The sequence below is a fragment of the Petaurus breviceps genome, unplaced genomic scaffold, assembly GCF_028583685.1.
Source record: "Petaurus breviceps papuanus isolate PSGF00001 unplaced genomic scaffold, PetGlider_PUasm1.0 90925, whole genome shotgun sequence".
Lineage (NCBI taxonomy): Eukaryota > Metazoa > Chordata > Mammalia > Diprotodontia > Petauridae > Petaurus > Petaurus breviceps.
In genome coordinates this window covers 6109990-6127686 of record NW_027187380.1, presented here as the reverse complement: position 1 = coordinate 6127686, position 17697 = coordinate 6109990, and the positions used below count along the sequence as shown (strand labels likewise).

At 39.1% G+C, this 17697-nt stretch overlaps 1 protein-coding gene across 2 annotated transcripts in view; it reads left to right on the top strand.

Annotated features, from left to right (window-relative positions):
* LOC138152432 (vesicle-fusing ATPase) overlaps positions 1 to 17697 on the top strand; it is a 217056-nt gene that overhangs the window by 152340 nt on the left and 47019 nt on the right. For both annotated transcript variants that reach the window (XM_069076202.1, XM_069076203.1), the window contains exon 16: positions 16915 to 16981. In XM_069076202.1, coding sequence (XP_068932303.1) covers positions 16915 to 16981 — 67 coding nt within the window. The remainder of the gene's footprint in view (positions 1 to 16914; positions 16982 to 17697) is intronic.

Sequence of the window (17697 nt, the reverse complement as noted above, 5' to 3'; positions counted from 1 at the left end):
TCTGAACATAGAAGATGAAATTCCAATTGAAAGAATTCATAGATCACCTCCAGAAAAAAAAAACAAACCACCTAAGGCTACAAACTCCAGACACATACTGGTTAAATTTAACAATTCAATTAAAACACAAGTTCTAAAAGCTATGAGGAGACCTTCAAATACAAAGAAATGAACATTGGAATAATGCACCTACTAAAAGCAGGAGGAAAGAATGGAATAATAGTGTTATGCAGAACAAAGGAGTTCTGAATACAACCCAGGGTGACCTTTCCTGCAAGTCTAAGCTTAACCTTGCAGGATAAAAGATAGAAATTCTTTATTAAAGAGTGAAAAATCAGGCAGGTGGTGTTATTATGTACCGAACCTAGTGATACCCTGCCTGCAGGTGAATGCTTATTTTATGGGACTACATTATAACATTTAGAAGGATACACAAAAGGGAGTGAAGGAAGCAAGATAAAGAGGAGTAACTGATGTGCCAAGGTCAAATGAAGGGTCAGCAATGAGAGGAAGGTAACTTATGTGGTCTCAGAGAAAAACCTACAGGGGATTGAGTGAGGAGGTAGAAGTGAGGGAGAGATAGAAAAAGGAAGCAGGCCTTACTTTAGAGGTAGGAGGGGGTTCCACTGATGAATGGTCCTATGAGTGAAGGGAAATGAAGACCTTATACTCAACGAGGCCTGGGGAATTTGGTGCTTAAAAAGCCTACTTGGCATAGGAAATACTGAAGCTGGAACCCCTAGGGACAACTGACACCTGGAGGAGTGGGAGAGCATGAACATAGGGAGGGGATACCCAGGCAAATGCAGGAAAAAAAAGGTTAACAGAGTACCCCCTGGGTTACATAACCAGTGACATTGGGGAGGGGCCCTATCATGGGGAAGTATCCTCTCAGACACCTGCAATAATTGGCATTATTGTGAGAGTGAGGCACAATGAGAATCCATGGGGCTAAGCCCTACAAGGCAGAGGTAGAGAGGCCTCAGAGGTGAAGTATCTTGGATATCTTGGAAGCTTTGATTGTATGGAGAACACAGAGAAAAGAGACAAACCAGATAATTATAGGGGGTCAAGAATCAGAGTAAACAGAAAGAGAAGGTCACAAATTGACAGAAATCCTTAATGGAAAGGGGTGCTAAAAAAATAAAAATTAAAATAATTTACCACAGGACTAGCTGAAGGGGAGGAAAAGAAGGAAAAAAAGAGGAAGAAGAAATATATACCCAGATAAAAGCAGGAGAGAGGAACTAATAAGCAAAACCCTAAAGGGAAAGGAGGAACAAGCAAGAAGAAATGATAAGAAGAGAACCAGTAGGAACAGAGCCACATTTTTCAAAATGAAAGTAGCACCACCAACAAAAGATTATATAGCAATTTTAGTTAAGGACATTTTTTTAAAACATATTTTTGTTAAACTTAGAGATCTTAGCAGGGGATCTTAATCTTTTTTGTGTCATGGACTCCTTTGGCAGTCTGGACAGTCCTATGAAGCCTTTCTCAGAATGTTTTAAATGCATAAAATAAAATGCATAAAATTACAAAGGAGAATAATTGAAACAGTTATCAAACTATTTTTTTTAAGTTCATAGACCCCAGATTTACAATCTCTGATTAAGAGGAATGAAGCATTGGTTTAGGACATAGAAAGTTTATTATTACTTTCATCTTGTGTTCCCGTTCTCTTTTGCACAACTTAAAGGGGAGGTTGCTTGAATTTTTGTTTCTTTTTCTTTTTGGGAGGTGGGCTGCAGTGGTTTGGGGTTCCTTATGGCTAAATGCTTCAGCAAAAACACTGATCTTATACTTAGAATTATTACTACTCCATTTTTGCAAGTTTTTCATATCCTGCTTATTCCAAAATATTCAGTAAAAAAGATTGGAAATCACAACCAATAAAATATAAACTTCTGATTGTGGATTTAAGATCTTTCAACCAGCTGGCAGATAATATCATCTTAGAAGTAGAGATATATAGCCTCCTCTTCAAGGCAGGAGTTCTGATTGCCAAAATGGTTGTTTTGAATTACATTTTCTTTACTGAGTCTTACCTATCAGATGAAAAAGAGAAGGATCTTATATGAAGGAAATAAGGAAGAAAGCAAGAAGTTTGTGTTATGGGTGCATAGAAAGACCTGTTGGTTATATCACTATATTCTTGGAATTTAAAGTCGTCTACTTATGTATAGACATTTTTTTGTGGACTTATAACCAGTGACCACTCTTACTACCTTTTATTATGACTTATTTTTCTACTTTTTACAAAGGACATGAGAGCAAGACTAAAGTGGAATTTAATTTTAATTCATTTCTAGGTTACAATTAGAGAGGAAAGAGTTGAGTAATTTGATATAAGTAAAATTTTTGAATAGGTTAAGTAAAGGTCTATATTTCTTTAAAATGATCAACTACATATGTATGATACATTATAGTTTTCAAAGGATCAAAAATTAATGGAAGATTGTTTTCATTAGCTTTACAAGAAAGAAATAATCTTCTCTGAATGTCCTTCTATAAATCCCATTGCAAACTAATGTCTGCACAGAACAGAATGGCAGTGTCTAATCCCCTTCCTTTCATGGCTTAGTCTATACAAAGGGCAGAGCCAAAAATTGGATCTTTTGACATCAGTTTCTAAGCAACAGATTTTGGATGCTTTTGGTAGGTAACATCCTAATATAATTTGTAGCTTGGTTTGTTGAGATTGTGAATCTTTTGACCATAGTGTGTTGACTCTCAAGGAGTCTAGTACATTTGAATCTTTAATACTGTTAATTAGCTGCCACCATATGTGTGTATGTGCACATAGATATTCAAACATTATTTTTCTAAAAATTTACGTTATATTTTGTGGCCCTTAGCTGATTAATTCCCAAAGGAGGACACACAAAGCATAGGTCTTTGACAAAATGTAAAAGCAGAAAAGTACTTAGGGTTTTGTTGCTATTAGAATTGTTCTAAGTTAAGTAAAGCTTGTGTTACTTAATCCTATTGAATTCAGTTCAACAAGCATTTGATAAGTACCTACAATTTATGGAATGCATGACTAGGTACTTATGGAAATACAAAATTTAGAATAAAATTTGGGGACACATGTCTCTGTCCCAATTGAACTTATTCTTTAGTAGGATCATAAAATATCTGTACTTTATTTTTTGGGCCAGACTCATGATTTTATCTATTTAAGGAGTTCCTGATGAGAAAACTGCTCTACTGTTACAGAACAAGACCCACTCCAAAATTTATAGCCTTAAAAATTTGCCTGGGGCACTGAAAAGGTAAATTATTTGCTCAAGGCTACATAGGCATTATCTGTCAGAGGCAGGAATTAACACTAGATTGGCCTGACTTCAAGGTTGGATCTTTATCTACTGTCCCACTCTGTGTAGGTATCTATACAAATTGATATAATGTACAATAATAAAAGTTAAGCACCAGAGGATAAAACAGAGTGATGTCTGTGAACAAAGAAGGTGTCATAGAAGAAGTAGAATTTGAGTGGATTTGAGAGAAATTCAATATGCAGGATGATAGAGGATATTACTGGCATAGGGAATAGCGTGAACAGAAATAGAAAAGCTCAAGACTTATCTTCCTATGGATGGATATTTCAGTATATCACAAGAAATTCAAGTGCTTCTTGACTTTCTCAAGTCAAGGTATAGTCTCAGAGAGCATGTGGCTGTGAGGGGATATGTTTCTCCTCCCATTATTAGAATACAAACAGTTTAGTATAGTATCATTCCTTCTCATTGAAGAAGTATTTTACCTTTTTGTTTCTCTTGACTCTAGAAGACTGATTAATGATAGTTGGAGGATAATTAATATTGTTAAATAGAGGGGGAATTTTTTTGCATTTACATTTCAGTATTTCTATTTAGCTCTGATATTTTCATCAGGGATACTTGGAAGTTCTCTGTTTCATTAAAGGTCTCTTCCTTTGTAAGATTTTATTCAAATTTGCCAGATAAGTTAGTAGCTTGTAGGTAGAGGATGAATTTTGTTTTAAACAAGTTGACTTTGTCTTCTTCTGAGTTTATGTCTTAATCTTCTTTTTCACCATAGTAGCTTTTTATGGTCTGTTTTTTGTTGTTGTTGTTTGCTCTTTTTTCCAGCCTATTTCTTGACTTTTAACTTTCTTTTAAAGTTGGACTCTGTAAAAGGGATACTGTCCCAAGATTCAGGTTTTTTTATGCTGCTGTTTTCAGAGCTAGTTCGGGGAATCTGTGAGCTTTAGGTGTTTCCAAAGTGGTGTGATCCAAGAGAGGTATAGTCACTCCAAGTTTTCCTGGCTTGTGCTGTGGAAGGAAGGGACCTTGCTTCCCTGCAGCTACAAGTACTAATACTCTTTTCTGCCTTGGAACTGAGACCATGGCTCCTGTTCCCTGGTGAATAACCACAAGCATCTTTTTCTACCCTGGCACTGTGACTAGGGCCTCTGTTCCCCTGTGGTCGCAAGTATTAATGTTCTTCTTGGCCCTGAAACTACAGCCTAGAACTATGTAGAGTCAATTCAGTAGGGTCCTGTACCCAGTGCAAGCAAAGGTTCCTCTGTAATCTTTTTTCTGTCTGGTTGTCCAACCCTTATGGTTTCTGGGTTGTGAGTTTCCAAAGCTAATTCTGCCACTGTTAAAGCTGTCTCCATACCCCCACTCTGATGTTGCTGCAGTCTGTGCTATGCTCCCAGCCAAGTCCCAGTCACAGACCTCTGCTGTCCACTTCTTACATTGTTTTTCACTAGAAAAATGGTTCACCCAGACTCTTTGTTCACTCTGCCATTCCAGAATTCAATTTTAGGCATTATTTTAAAGTTGTTTGGAAAGGAATTTTGGGAGAGTTCAACCAAATTACAGCCTATACTCCTCCATCTTGCCTGCACCCCACCTCAGTAAGTATTACGTGCCTGCTCTGTACTAGGCACTGAGGCCCTGCCTTCAAAGAACTTATATTATATTGGGGAAAACAACAAGTACACAGAAAATGAAATACAAAAAAGATACAAACTAGATGCAAAGTAATTTCTAGGAGGAAAGCATTAGCAACTGGAGGGGATCAGGATAGACTTCCCATAGGAGGTAACCCTTTAGCTAATATCTAAAGGAATCCATGGCTTCATAAGATAGAGTTGAAGAGGGAGAGAAAACCTTCTATGATGAATGGCAAGTAGGTCAGTTAGGCTGGAATGTGCAATGGGGTAGGGGAAAGGAGGGATGGCAGAAAGGAAGTTGTATACAATCAGCCTAGAAAGGTAGGTTGGAGCCAGATTGTGAAGAGCTTAAAAAGACAAACATGAGAAAATTTGGAGCTAAAAATTTTTAAAAGCAAATATTAAAGGGTGGCTAGGTGGCGCAGTGAGTAAAAGCGCTGGCCCTGGAGTCAGGAGGACCCAAGTTTGGTTCCGGCCTCAGACAGTTAACACCCACACAAAAAAACTAGCTGTGTAACCTTGGGCAAGTTACTTAACTCCAAATGCTCTCCAAAAGGCAAAACAAACAAACAAATGTTAAAAAATGTTTTTATGTGTAATTGGGAAAAAAATAAAATATAAAAAATTAAAGACAGAGAAATTTGTATTTTAACCTAGTGACAAGAGGAAATTACAGTCAGATCCATGCTTGAAGAATGCCAGTTTAGCAGTTGAGTTTTTGGAGGATGGATTAGAAAGGGGAAAGATTGGGTGCAAAGTAGGAAGTTGTTACTGTTGTCCAGGATGATGTACTGAATTAGGGCAGTTGTAGAGTGAGTGAAGAGCAGAGGATGTATTGTCTGATATATAGGTAAAATGGACAAGATTTGGCAATTAGTCAGCAAACTTTTATTAAACACCTACTATGTGCCAAACACTGAGACTAATACCATATGAAGGGTGAGTGAGAGTATAGAATCAAAGCTGACTTTTGAGTCACTGGATGTTACCCTTAAATAAACTAGTGAAGTTAGGAGACAGCTTGGTGGGAAGGTGATAGAGGGAGAGGATGAATTTTGTTTTAAACAAGTTGACTTTGAATTAATTATGGGATATCCACTTGGAGATGTCCAGTAAGTTAGGTAAGACTAGAGTTCAAGAGAGAGGCTAGGACTGGATATATAAATCTGAAAGACTTCTACATGGAGATGTAGAAGTGAAAACCATGGGAACTAATGAGATGAGACAGACTGATAGACTGCCCTTGATTCCAGCCCAAGCATAAGAATAAAACCATATCCAAAAACTCACAAGTGAGAGGCCAGCAATGTCACATACTGCAAAGGTCAGGAAGCGTGTAAACTGGGAAAGATATTTAAGTGATTTACAAACAAGATAACAATAAAAGTTTATTTTTTAAAAAAGATAACTGGCAACCTTGAAGGAAGGATTTGTATTTGAGTAATAAAATCAGAAAACATTACAGAGGGAAGAAAAGTTAATGGAGATAAGAAAGTGGAGGAGGGGACAACGAATGTAAATAACTTTTTCTAGGAATTTATGGGTGAAAAGGAGGAGACTCACAAAATGAAAGCTTAAAGGGATGGTAGGGTTAAATGAAGGGTGGAAGATCTGGGTATGAGTATTGGTTCCCAGGAAGGAAGGGAGGGAAGGAGAGAGGGATTTGTTAAGTGCCTACTATGTACCAGGCACTGGCATTAGGCACAAAGTGCCTAAGTACTTGACAAATATCTCATTTGATCCTTACAACAACCCTAGGAGGAAAGATATTATTATCCCTATTTTATAGTTAAGGAAACTCAGGCAGCCCGAGGTAGAGTGACTTGCCCAGGATTATACTGCTAGTAAGTATCAGAAACTGAATCCAAACTAGATCTTCTTTACTCACCAGTCCCAGCTTTCTTACCCTAGTAATGCTTAGATGCCTCAGGCATGAACCAGTGTAGTGGATAAGGAGAAATTATATTGGAAAGCAAGGATAACAAAAGGGACTAGCGGGGGATTGGAGGTCCAAGGCACAAGTAGAGGAATTTGCAAGAAGGGGCATTTCTTGTTCTGACAGAAATAGAGCTGGGGATGATGTGGAGGTGATTTGAAATGTAAAGTTGGAAATGAGAAGGAGCTGGTGACAAATGGCCTCAGTTTTTTCAGTAAGTGAGGTGAGGTCTCTGATAAGAGGGGAAGTGTAAGGAGATAAAGGTAGCTTTGGAAGATAAACCATTTAAAACTCTCTATAGCCCTCTCGGGAAAGAAAGGACTGGCATGCATCAGGGAGGGCCAAGTGGAGATGATGTAACACCGTTTGTAGTGGATCCAAGTAGCCCTTTCCCACAGCAGCATCCAGATGCAGAACAGGCACAGAGCAGGTGGATGTTGTAAGGTGCGCAAACCCAATGTGGTTCTTGTTTAGTAAGTGAGGAAAGTGGGGCTCATAAAGTTCGTGAGAGACACAAGATTACAGGAGTCAATGGTAGAGCCATGTCTTCTGACTTCTCCACTGCTTTTGTTGTTTGTTTGTTTGTTTGTTTTTTCCATGACATCATTTTATCTATTTGTATTTTAATTTTCATTTGGTTACTTTAGTCATTGAGCACTTGTTGAACTCACGATATGTGTACCATCAATAATAGTAATTTTCAAACTGCTGGGTCCCAAATTCTCAACCCTCTGACAGTGGTATTTTAGTTTCCTTCCTTATGCCTCTGTCCTTTCCTAAGTCAATTCACATAAAATTGCGATGGCTTTCCTGGCTTAGTCTTTAAATGCCTCTTAGCCCTTTAGCCTGGCAACTAATCTCTTATCACTTTTCCACTTAGTGGAGTATGAGTGTTTTCTTTGTTTGCCTTCCGCTGGAGTCCAGGGCAAAAAACCAGTGGAGGGAAAAGGCTGGGAATACTAGGAGGAAATATTGAAAGATGGAATATAACCATGGAATAGGTGCTGGAGCAGGCCCAAAGATCCCAAGAAAAGGACACAGGGATGTATTGATAAATGTTTAAATGTCTTGTGGGGGCAGGGGTCATAATCTAGGATACACCTTTAAGTTTAATCTGCGTTATTAACCTTTTCTTCTATGCTAATCTTAAGTCTAAACAACCAACAAACTATAAATCAAGTGCCAATTTGTAGCTTTTGCCAATTTCTAAGTTGTAAATGCTCACATTAAAAATTTAACAACCAGATTGGGGCGGAGTTAAGATGGTGGAGTAGAAACAGGACCTCCACTCAGCTCTGGGTCCCACCACCTCCAATACATGTAAAAGGGGTCTCTAAACAAACTTTGGAGCTATAGAACCCACACAATGACACAGAGAAGCTAACCTCCCACTGAGGACAGCCTGGCAGGCCTGCAGGAATTGGCCAGCACAGAGCTCTGGGAGCCAAGTCCAGCCCCACCCAAGGTTTTAGCCCCAGGGCGGGCCTGACCGACCACCTGCTGGAGGGACTCCAGATCACCAGCAGCTATGGCGATCCAGAATTGTAGACACATAGATGCTAAGGACAAAGTAAGAGGTCAGTGCAATGTGGACTTTGGGACCCAGTAGTTGGGAGTGTGTGGGCTTTTGCCCCCGGGGTGAGAAGCCACTGCACCACATGGCAGCTTCAGCTCCTGGCCTGCAGAGTGTAGGGGGACCAAGTGACCAGTCTGAGGGGTACTCACTCTTGCTTTAACCTGCTTGGATCTAGACTGCAGTCTAGGGTGGAGATCCTGGGATGTGTGACCAGCTTGCCAGAGTGTGTGGAGGCTTCAGAGAGGGCACCCAACTAATACCTCAGGCAGCTGAGAAAACCCCAGTGTTTGGAACTATGCTTCCCTATCTGGTGGCAGAATCCTACTGTGGCAAAAAGCCCAGGGGTTAAGTGACTGAGTGGTGACATGACCAGGCAAAGGAAGCAAACCAAGCAGAACAATCCAACATTGGACTCCTATTTTTGGGACAAAAAGGAGTAAAGCATGGAACAGGAGGAAGACAGTGAAGTCAGAACTCCTGCACCAAAAGCTGCAAAGGAAAATACAAGCTGGTTACGGGCCATAGAGGACCTTAAGAAGCAGATAAGAGAATAGAGGAAAAATTGGGAAGAGAAATGAGAATGATGAAAGAAAATTATGAAATGAGAGTCAACAGCCTGACTGAAGAAAATAACACCTTAAAAAACAGACTAACTCAAATGGCAAAAGAGACTCAAAAAGGCAATGAGGAGAAGAATGCCTTAAAAAGCCAAATTTACCAGAAGGAAAAAGAATCTCAAAAGCTCACTGAGGAGAATCATTCCTTCAGAATTAGACTGGAGCAAATGGAAGCTAATGACTTTATGAGAAATCAAGATACTGTTAAACAGATCCAAACAAATGAAAGAATAGAAGGCAATGTGAAATATCTCATTGGAAAAACCACTGATCTGGAAAATAAATCCAGGAGAGATAATTTAAAAATTATTGGACTACCTAAAAGCCATGATACCTGAAAGAACCTAGAAATCATCCTCCAAGAAATTCTCAAGGAAAACTGCCCTGATGTTTTAGAACCAGAAGGCAAAATAGAGGTTGAAAGAATCCACTGATCACCCCCTGAAAAAGATCCCCAAAAGAAAACTCCTAGGAGTATTATAGCCAGGTTCCAAAATTCCCAGATTAAGGAGAGAATATTACAAGCAGCCAGGAAGAAACAATTTGAATATTGTGGAAACACAATCAGGATAACACAGGATCTGGCAGCTTCTACACTGAGGGATCGAAGGGCTTGGAATGTGATATTCTGGAGGTCAAAGGAGCTGGGATGAAAACCAAGAGTCACCTACCCAGCAAAACTGAGTGTCATGTTTCAGGGGAAAATATGGTCATTCAGTGGAATAGAGGACTTTCAAGCATTCTTGCTGAAAAAACCAGAGTTGAATAGAAAATTTCACATTCAGATACAAGTAGCATGAGAAGCTAAACAGGTAAAAGAAATCATAAGGAACTTATCAAAGTTGAACTATTAACATTCCTACATGCAAAAATGATAATTGTAACTGATGAAACTTTTCTCAGTATGAAAATAGTTGAAGGGAATAGAAATATATGTCTATATCAGAGGGTATACGGGCGTATGAATACATATGTGAATGTGTGTATGTATGTGTACAGGTATACATAGATAGAGGGCACAGGACCAATTTAATAGGAAGGGATGGTACTTAAAAGTGAAATCAAGAGGTGAGAGAGGAATATAATGAGAGGAGATAGGGAGAGACAGAATGGGGTAAACTATCTCATATAGAAGAGGCAAGGGAAAATTGTTACAATGGAGGGGAAGAATAGGAAGGCAAAAGGGAATGGGTCAACCTTATTCTCATTCAATTTGGCTCGGGGAGGGAATGACATACACACTAAATAGAGTATCTCACCCTACAGGAGAGTAGAGGGGAAGGGGATGAGAGGGGAGATGGTGGAAGGGAGGGCAGGCTCAGGGGGGAGGGAAGTTGGAAGCACCCACTTTTGAAAAGGGACGGGATCAAAGTAGAGAATAGAACAAGTGGGAGGTGGGATAGGAGGGAGGGAAATATAGTCAGTCTTTTACAATATATCTACTATGTTAATGTTTTGCATTAGCTACACATGTACAACCTATATTGAATTGCTTATCTTCCCAGTAATGGTGGGTGACAAGGGAGGAAGGAAATGAATCTGGAATTCAAAGTTTTAAAATCAGATGTTTAAATATATAGGAGGGGATATCCTGTGGGACTGCTATTTGGGGGCAATGGGTAGGGGAAAAACAGGGAGAAAATCTGTAACTCAAAATCTGGTAGAAATGAATTATGTAAATCAGAAGTTAAAGCATTTGAAAAATGAAAAAAAAAATTAACAACCAGCTCTCTGGAACTGGTTTGAACCAGCTCTTTCACACCACTGGGTGAAACATAACAAACACTATATCCAACAAACAGTCTTCAGTTGTGTTAAATAGGAGGGTAAGTATATGACTGTCAAGAAAGAGACTTAAAACTATGCATATATGACTATACTCAAAGCATAAGCATATGAGTACTGAAATCCTACATGAGGAAATGAGCCCCAGCCTGAAGATGAGTAGATGCAGTGTTTTTCATGCTATCATAGTTAAATTGAAATCAGATCAAGTTGCAACTCAGACAGCATCTTTATTGTCAAAGTCAGTAGGTTGTTGAGATGGTTGCAAGAGCCAGGCTACCCTCCCTGGCTACTAATTAGCCCATTAGCAGTTCTTTTAGCTACCAGCCTTGAGAAATTATGCCTGTGGGCTACTGCTAGCTGAAGCTTTTTTCTTCCTGGATGCCAAGCAATCCAGTGGAACCACTGAAGTGCAGTTTATTGCTTTGTGAATTATATGATCTAAGTAAACTGATAAGGGTTCTGAGCACAATCCTTCATTTCTGCCTACCCTATCTAGCTGTGAGCCTCTTTGCAGAAGTACCAAGTGGACCTAGGGAAATGGAGGGTGGCCTTCCAAGTTGCTTTGAAGTTGAGTTTAGATTCCAGAAACTTGTATAGCTGAGGCAGTATCCTAGAAATGCTGTTGTAGTTCAAGTCTATAAGGATGGGAACCCAGTGGAGGTAAACATACATTATACTTGTATCAAAGCCTTCAGTAGTATTTTGAATGATATTTTTATTTCTGCAGCAAAAAAAAGAAAAAGTTTGCTTTTTTTCTTTAGATACTGTATAAACAATATTATAAAAGTAGGCTCTTCTGCTGTTTCTTTCTGAGGCAGCACAGTGAATAGAGCACTGGCCCTGGAGGCAGGAACACCTGAGTTCAAATCCAGCCTCAGAAACTGACTGGCTGTGTGACCCTAGGCAAGTCACTTAACCTCTGTCTGCCTGAGTTTCCTCAACTGTAAAATGGGGATAATAATAGCACCTACCTCCAAAGGTTGTGTAGTATTTGTGAAAGTACTTAGCACAGTGCCTGGCACATGAAGAAGTGCTATTATAAAGGTTATTTCTTTCCCTTCTCTTTTTTGTTCCCCTCAGAGAGCAGCATGGTTAATGAACCTTAACAGGACTGTTTCACAAGTGTTCCATTGCTACAAATTCACCATCCTTATTACATATGTGGTGCTTCTTATTTTTAGTACAAAAGAGATCAACATTATGGCAAAAAGGCCATGGAATCTGTAGTCTTTGTGATTCAGAGTCAAACTCTTTAGCCTGACATTGAAGCATCCCCATGATTTGGTGCTACCGTCAGTTCCCTTAAATTAAGCCCCTGTCTCCAGAAGGAGGCGGGGAACTAGACGACAGAAATAGTCAGAATGACTGATGAATCCATAAGTGCAACTACTAAATACCAAAGGAATTTCACCAACCCCTCAGGTATATTCTTAACTAGTCCACTCTGGATGTTTACCTAAGACTGGTGCATGTGCACAAGGCTCCCCAGTTGCCTTTCTCCTCTTGGGTGTACAATAGTGTCAGCTCCAATGTTCCTGTCGGTTTATGGTCCTGGTAGAGCCGATTAGCTTTAGATAGGACTTTGGGTGTGCTGTGATGTGTTCTATATCAGAACAAAAGAGGTGTAGGTATCTGTGTCACAGACTGGCATTTGTGCTCCCTGTCTCCTTTGTTTTAATATCAATAAATTATAACTTGATAAGTTACCTTTAAGCTTGAGCTGTGTCTGTCTTCATCAAATCACAACAGACTACCATTTTAAGTACCATTACCAACCTGCCTTTCCAACTTCCTCTCAGATCACTCTACCCTCCAACCAAGCCATACTACTTATCCCTGCATTCACCTGCCCCTTTCCTTGTTTCCAGTCTTTTCCTCATGTACCCATTGCCAAGAATTCCCACCTCTTACTCCTCTACCTGTTAAATTCCTATTCCCCCCAAAATTCCTATGCAATCTTTGAATCCCAGCTCAAATATCACTGCCTTCCTTGATTTTCCCCATCTTCCCCTTCTCCCACCAAATTTTTTTTTTCTCCTATGGGTTTTTGTGACAGTACTCTCCCCTGGTTTTACTCATAGCTATATGATGTCTAGTCTCCTATGGCTGTCAGTTTCCTCATCTATAAAATGAGGAAATTGAACTAAATGACCCCTGAGGTTCCTTCTAGCTCAAGAAATATAATCTTATGATATATTCCTGAATTATACGTATTTCCCAAGGTTCTCTTCTGGGTTCTTTTCTCTCTATATACTCTCTCTTAGTAACATCATCAGCTCCCATGAGTTTAATTATAATCTCTATTCAAATGATAAATAAATCTGTATATCCACTCCCAGTCTCTCTCCTGAGCTTCAGTCCCACATGACCAACTCTGGTACATTTCAAATGATTTTGGAGACATCACAAATGTAACATGATTCATCTTCCTTCACCCTCAAACCCATAACTCTTTAGATTTTCCTATTTCTGTCAAAGGTACCACTATTCCTTTAGCTTCAAGTTTCCTAACCTTGGCATTATCTGATTCCTCTCTCACTCTGTATGTCCAGTCAGTTGTCCTATCTTTCCATTTCTACTTCCACAACATTTCTTCTACCTTGATCCATTCTCATATAGCCACCACTCTAATTCAGGCCCTTGTTACCTCTTGGCTTGATTGTTTGATTGCAATACCTTCTTAATTGGTTTCCTAGCCTTATGTCATTGTCACTCCAATCTAGCCTTTACACTTCTGCCAGAATGTATTTTCCTAAAGCAGAGCTCTAATCACATTACTTCCCTGCTCACTAAACTGCAGTGCCTCCCGTTGCCTCTAGGATCTCCCTCTGTTTGACTTTTAAAGCACTTTACAACCTGACCTCAACCTATCTTATCAGCCTTGTTATATATTACTCCCTTTCCCCTTCTCTACAATCCAGCCAAACTGGTCTTCTTGTTTTTCCTCAAGTAGTACTTTATCTCCCATCTTCAAGCCTTTGCCCAAACTATCCCCCAGACCTGGAGTACACTCATCTCTACTTCATAGAATTCCTCTCTTCAAGAGGCAGCTCAAACACCACTTTCTAGAGGAAGCCTTTACTGATTCCTCTACTATAAGTTATCTCCTTTCCCAAGATATTTAATTATTAACTTATTTTTGTACTTGTTAACTTATATTTAATTACCTTATATTTATTATATATTACATATGCATTTATTCTATATATGCCTACATATGTACTTGTCTCCCTTGATAGAATGTAAGTTCTTTGAGAATAGACATGATTTCATTTTTGGTATTTGTATTTCCCACACTTTACACAATTCTTAGCACATAGTGCTTGTCAGGACACTAGGTGGCACCATAATGCATAGACTGCCAGTCCTGGCATTTCATTTTCCTGAGTTCAAATCTAGCCTCCAATGCTAAAGCTGTGTGACCCTTGGCAAGTCACTTAACCCTGTTTGCCTCAGTTTCTTCATCTGTACAATGAACTGGAGAAAGAAATGGCAAACCAGTCCAGTATCTTTGCCAAGAAAGAATTGGACATGACTAAAATGACAGCAATAATATATGCTTGTTTTTTGTGACTTGCTTTCTCTCCTTCAGTTGAGCACTTTGCTGAAATTTTTATACATTTACCACTTGTCACTTTATATTGTTGTTATTCATATTCATATCATTATGAGTAGGTACCACATTATCTCTCTGGGCTTCAAGCTCCTCATCTGTAAAATGAGAAGAAGGGACTAGGTAATCTCTATAGTTCCTTCCAACTCTCAGCATTTCATCTCTAGATTATATTTTCTTTCTGCACCTACCTAGGGAAATGTTCCAGGTACATAATAAATGTTGGTTGAATTGAATTAAATTGTATTCTCCCTCCTCTCACTTCTTATCTGTCCCCTCCTTTGCTTTCTTTCTCTGTAGACTCTGCCCTCAGGACTTGTGTCATTTACCAGAAATACCTCCCATAGCTGACTCCTTCCCTTTGTTTTTGTTTGCTGCCCCATGGAAGGGAAGAAAATCTCAAGAGAAAGCATCTGGATTCCTTTGTTGTGCCCCTTTCTTGCTGATTTTGTGAAACATTATATAATATGCATGAAGGGCAACTTGGTAACAAAGTGGATAGAAGAGCATCTGGTTGGGAGTCAGTAAAACCTGAGTTCAAATCTGCCCTCAGATCCTGAACTATGTGACCCTATTACTTAGTCACTTAACCCTGTTTGAATCAGTTTCCTCATCTGTAAAATGAGCTAGAGAAGGGAATGGCAAACCACTCTAGTGTCTTTGCTAAGAAAATTCTAAATAGGGTCATAAAAAAGTCAGATGTGACTGAAAAAAAAAACTGAACAAAAGCAACAAATGTAATATGCATATTACCTATCTGACCTGAGTCACACCACTTCATTTCTATGGTCCCCACTTCATCTCCAAAATGAGGTTGAACTAGAGTATCTTGCAACCATCAAAAATCAAGCAATTCCCAAAATCAAAAATGATGCCTGAGTGACTAGGAGAATTGATAGCTAATATCAAGGTAGGCTTAGGGAAATTAGGAAGGAAACTCTCTAGGGAATGGGGCAAGGAAGTGAATTCAATTTTAGACAGGTTTAGTTTGAAGTGATAAGGATATCAAAATGGAATTATCTGATTGGCAATTGGAGACATCTATAAACTGGAGTTTCATTTTGAGCTGTCTAGGTCTAAAACCAGAGCTGGATCACCTGGTGATGATATATATGGGATGAATATATGGGAACTTGGGAGGTCACTTAGGAGCCTTTTATAATAGTTCAGGTAAAAATGTGTTAGTGAGAAGGAACAGAAGTGAGATGTGGTAGAAAGATGCTAGAATTTGTACTCAGAACTCTTGTGCTTGAATCCTTCTTCTGAAACTTATGACCTGTGTGATCAGGGATGACACTCCACTCTGTGGGCCTCAGTTCCCTCTTAATGTAAAACAAGGAGTTGTATTAAATACCTTATAAGTTTCTTACCTGTTAAAATACTATGATCCAAATGATAATGAAAAAGAAAGGACAGATGTCAGAAACATTTCGGCGGTAATAGAATCAGAATTGGTGGAATGACTATATAAAATAAAAGGTAAACTTCAGATCTACCTAGAAAATTACACATTGGTTGTGGCATATGTAGCAGCAACCACACTGGCATGCCCAGGATGGCTGCTAGCACAGGTTCTTAGATCTGCTTTACTAGGAAAGATAGCTGTTTAAGGAGTCAGCAGTCTTTTTCATTACATTCATTAGTTCAGGGGAAAAGTTAGCACCCTAACTTTCAGAGAAAATCCTAACAAAGAAAATAGAGAAAATACAAGCAGAGAAATAAAGACCAACAGACAGACCTTCTAACTGTTTGAGAAATTAGCATAGATCAACAGACAAATCCAGCTGTCTGACCAAGGCAATACGTACATGGTTACCAGAGAGAGAACCACCAACATCTGGGTTTTTCAAAGGGGAAGGAGGGAGCGGCGCAGGGCGGCAGCAGCTCTTTAACAACTACCCAGAGTCTCATCTGGTCAAATCACAAGAACACTCTTCCAATGAGAGAGCCCCAAAGCAAAGTGTTAACCTCAGAATATATATACCCTTTTTAGAGCCAGAGGGTATCACAACCTTCTTAACTCAGTACCTAATTAGAAATTATCAAAAGGTGTGAAAGCCTTCCTACAAGCAAGTCTCCCCTAAGCAAGCTTCCCTTAATGGGTGGGGAAGATCTTATATCCCATTAACACTACAACGTAATGGAAGGAGCATTAGAATAATTAGCACGTGTGGGATCTAGTAGAAATTTTTTGGTCAACTAGAGATTTTGGTCAAGTGAACTTACCTCTTTGGGCCTCAGTTTCCTAATCCATAACATAAGAGAATTAGACTACGTGATGTCAAGTTAAACATTTTAGGATTCTGAAATTCTGAATGAGTGTGGTATGAATTAATGAGGCATTGTTTAGGCAATCTTCAGGCATTGTTTAGCAAATAATAATAACTAAAGTTCATTTTCTTGGAATTTGTCATAATTATAAAGCTCAGGAAAATAAAAAGTGGTTTTGTTCTCTTACAGATCTTTGATGATGCATATAAATCCCAGCTCAGCTGTGTGGTTGTGGATGATATTGAGAGACTTTTAGGTGAGTTATACATTGGTGTGTGTGTGTGTGTGTGTGTGTGTGTATGGTAGAGTATAACTGATATTTTTATTATAAAGAATAGTGAGTAGTCATAAATTTAGTTTAGTATGGTCTATCAAAATATTTTACTTTTGATGAGATGCAGTGGAAACAGCACTGGCTGTTGGAGACAGAGGATCAGATTTTTACCCTAGGGAACTTTCAGCAAGTCACTTTACCTCAATTTCTTCATATGTAAAATGAGGGGATTGGGCTAACTAATCTCTGAGATAACTCAAGCTTTTAATCTGTGATCCTGTGTGCAAGGTTAAAGTCCACACCTCTTAATCTAGAGTCATCCAGTCAAGTATTTATTAAGCGCCTGCTAAGTACCAAGTTCTATACTAGGTGCTGGGGATACAAATGCAGAGAATGAAATAATCTCCACTTATGAGAAGTTCACATCCTAATGAGGAAGACAACCAAGATCTATGTAGGAGGGGTGAGACAGGGAGACATGGGGGGGGGGTGTATGCTTTTATAACTACTATATTTTGTATACACATACACATACAGTAGTTACAAAGTAGTTAAAGAGGGTGGTAGCTATTGCCAGGAATCAGTAGAAGTTACTGCTTAAGCTTCATCTTGAAGAGATTCCATGAGACAGGTGAAGGAGTACATTGAAGGCAAGGGGCCAGCTAGCACACAAATGAGGAGGTGGGACCTAGAGTGTC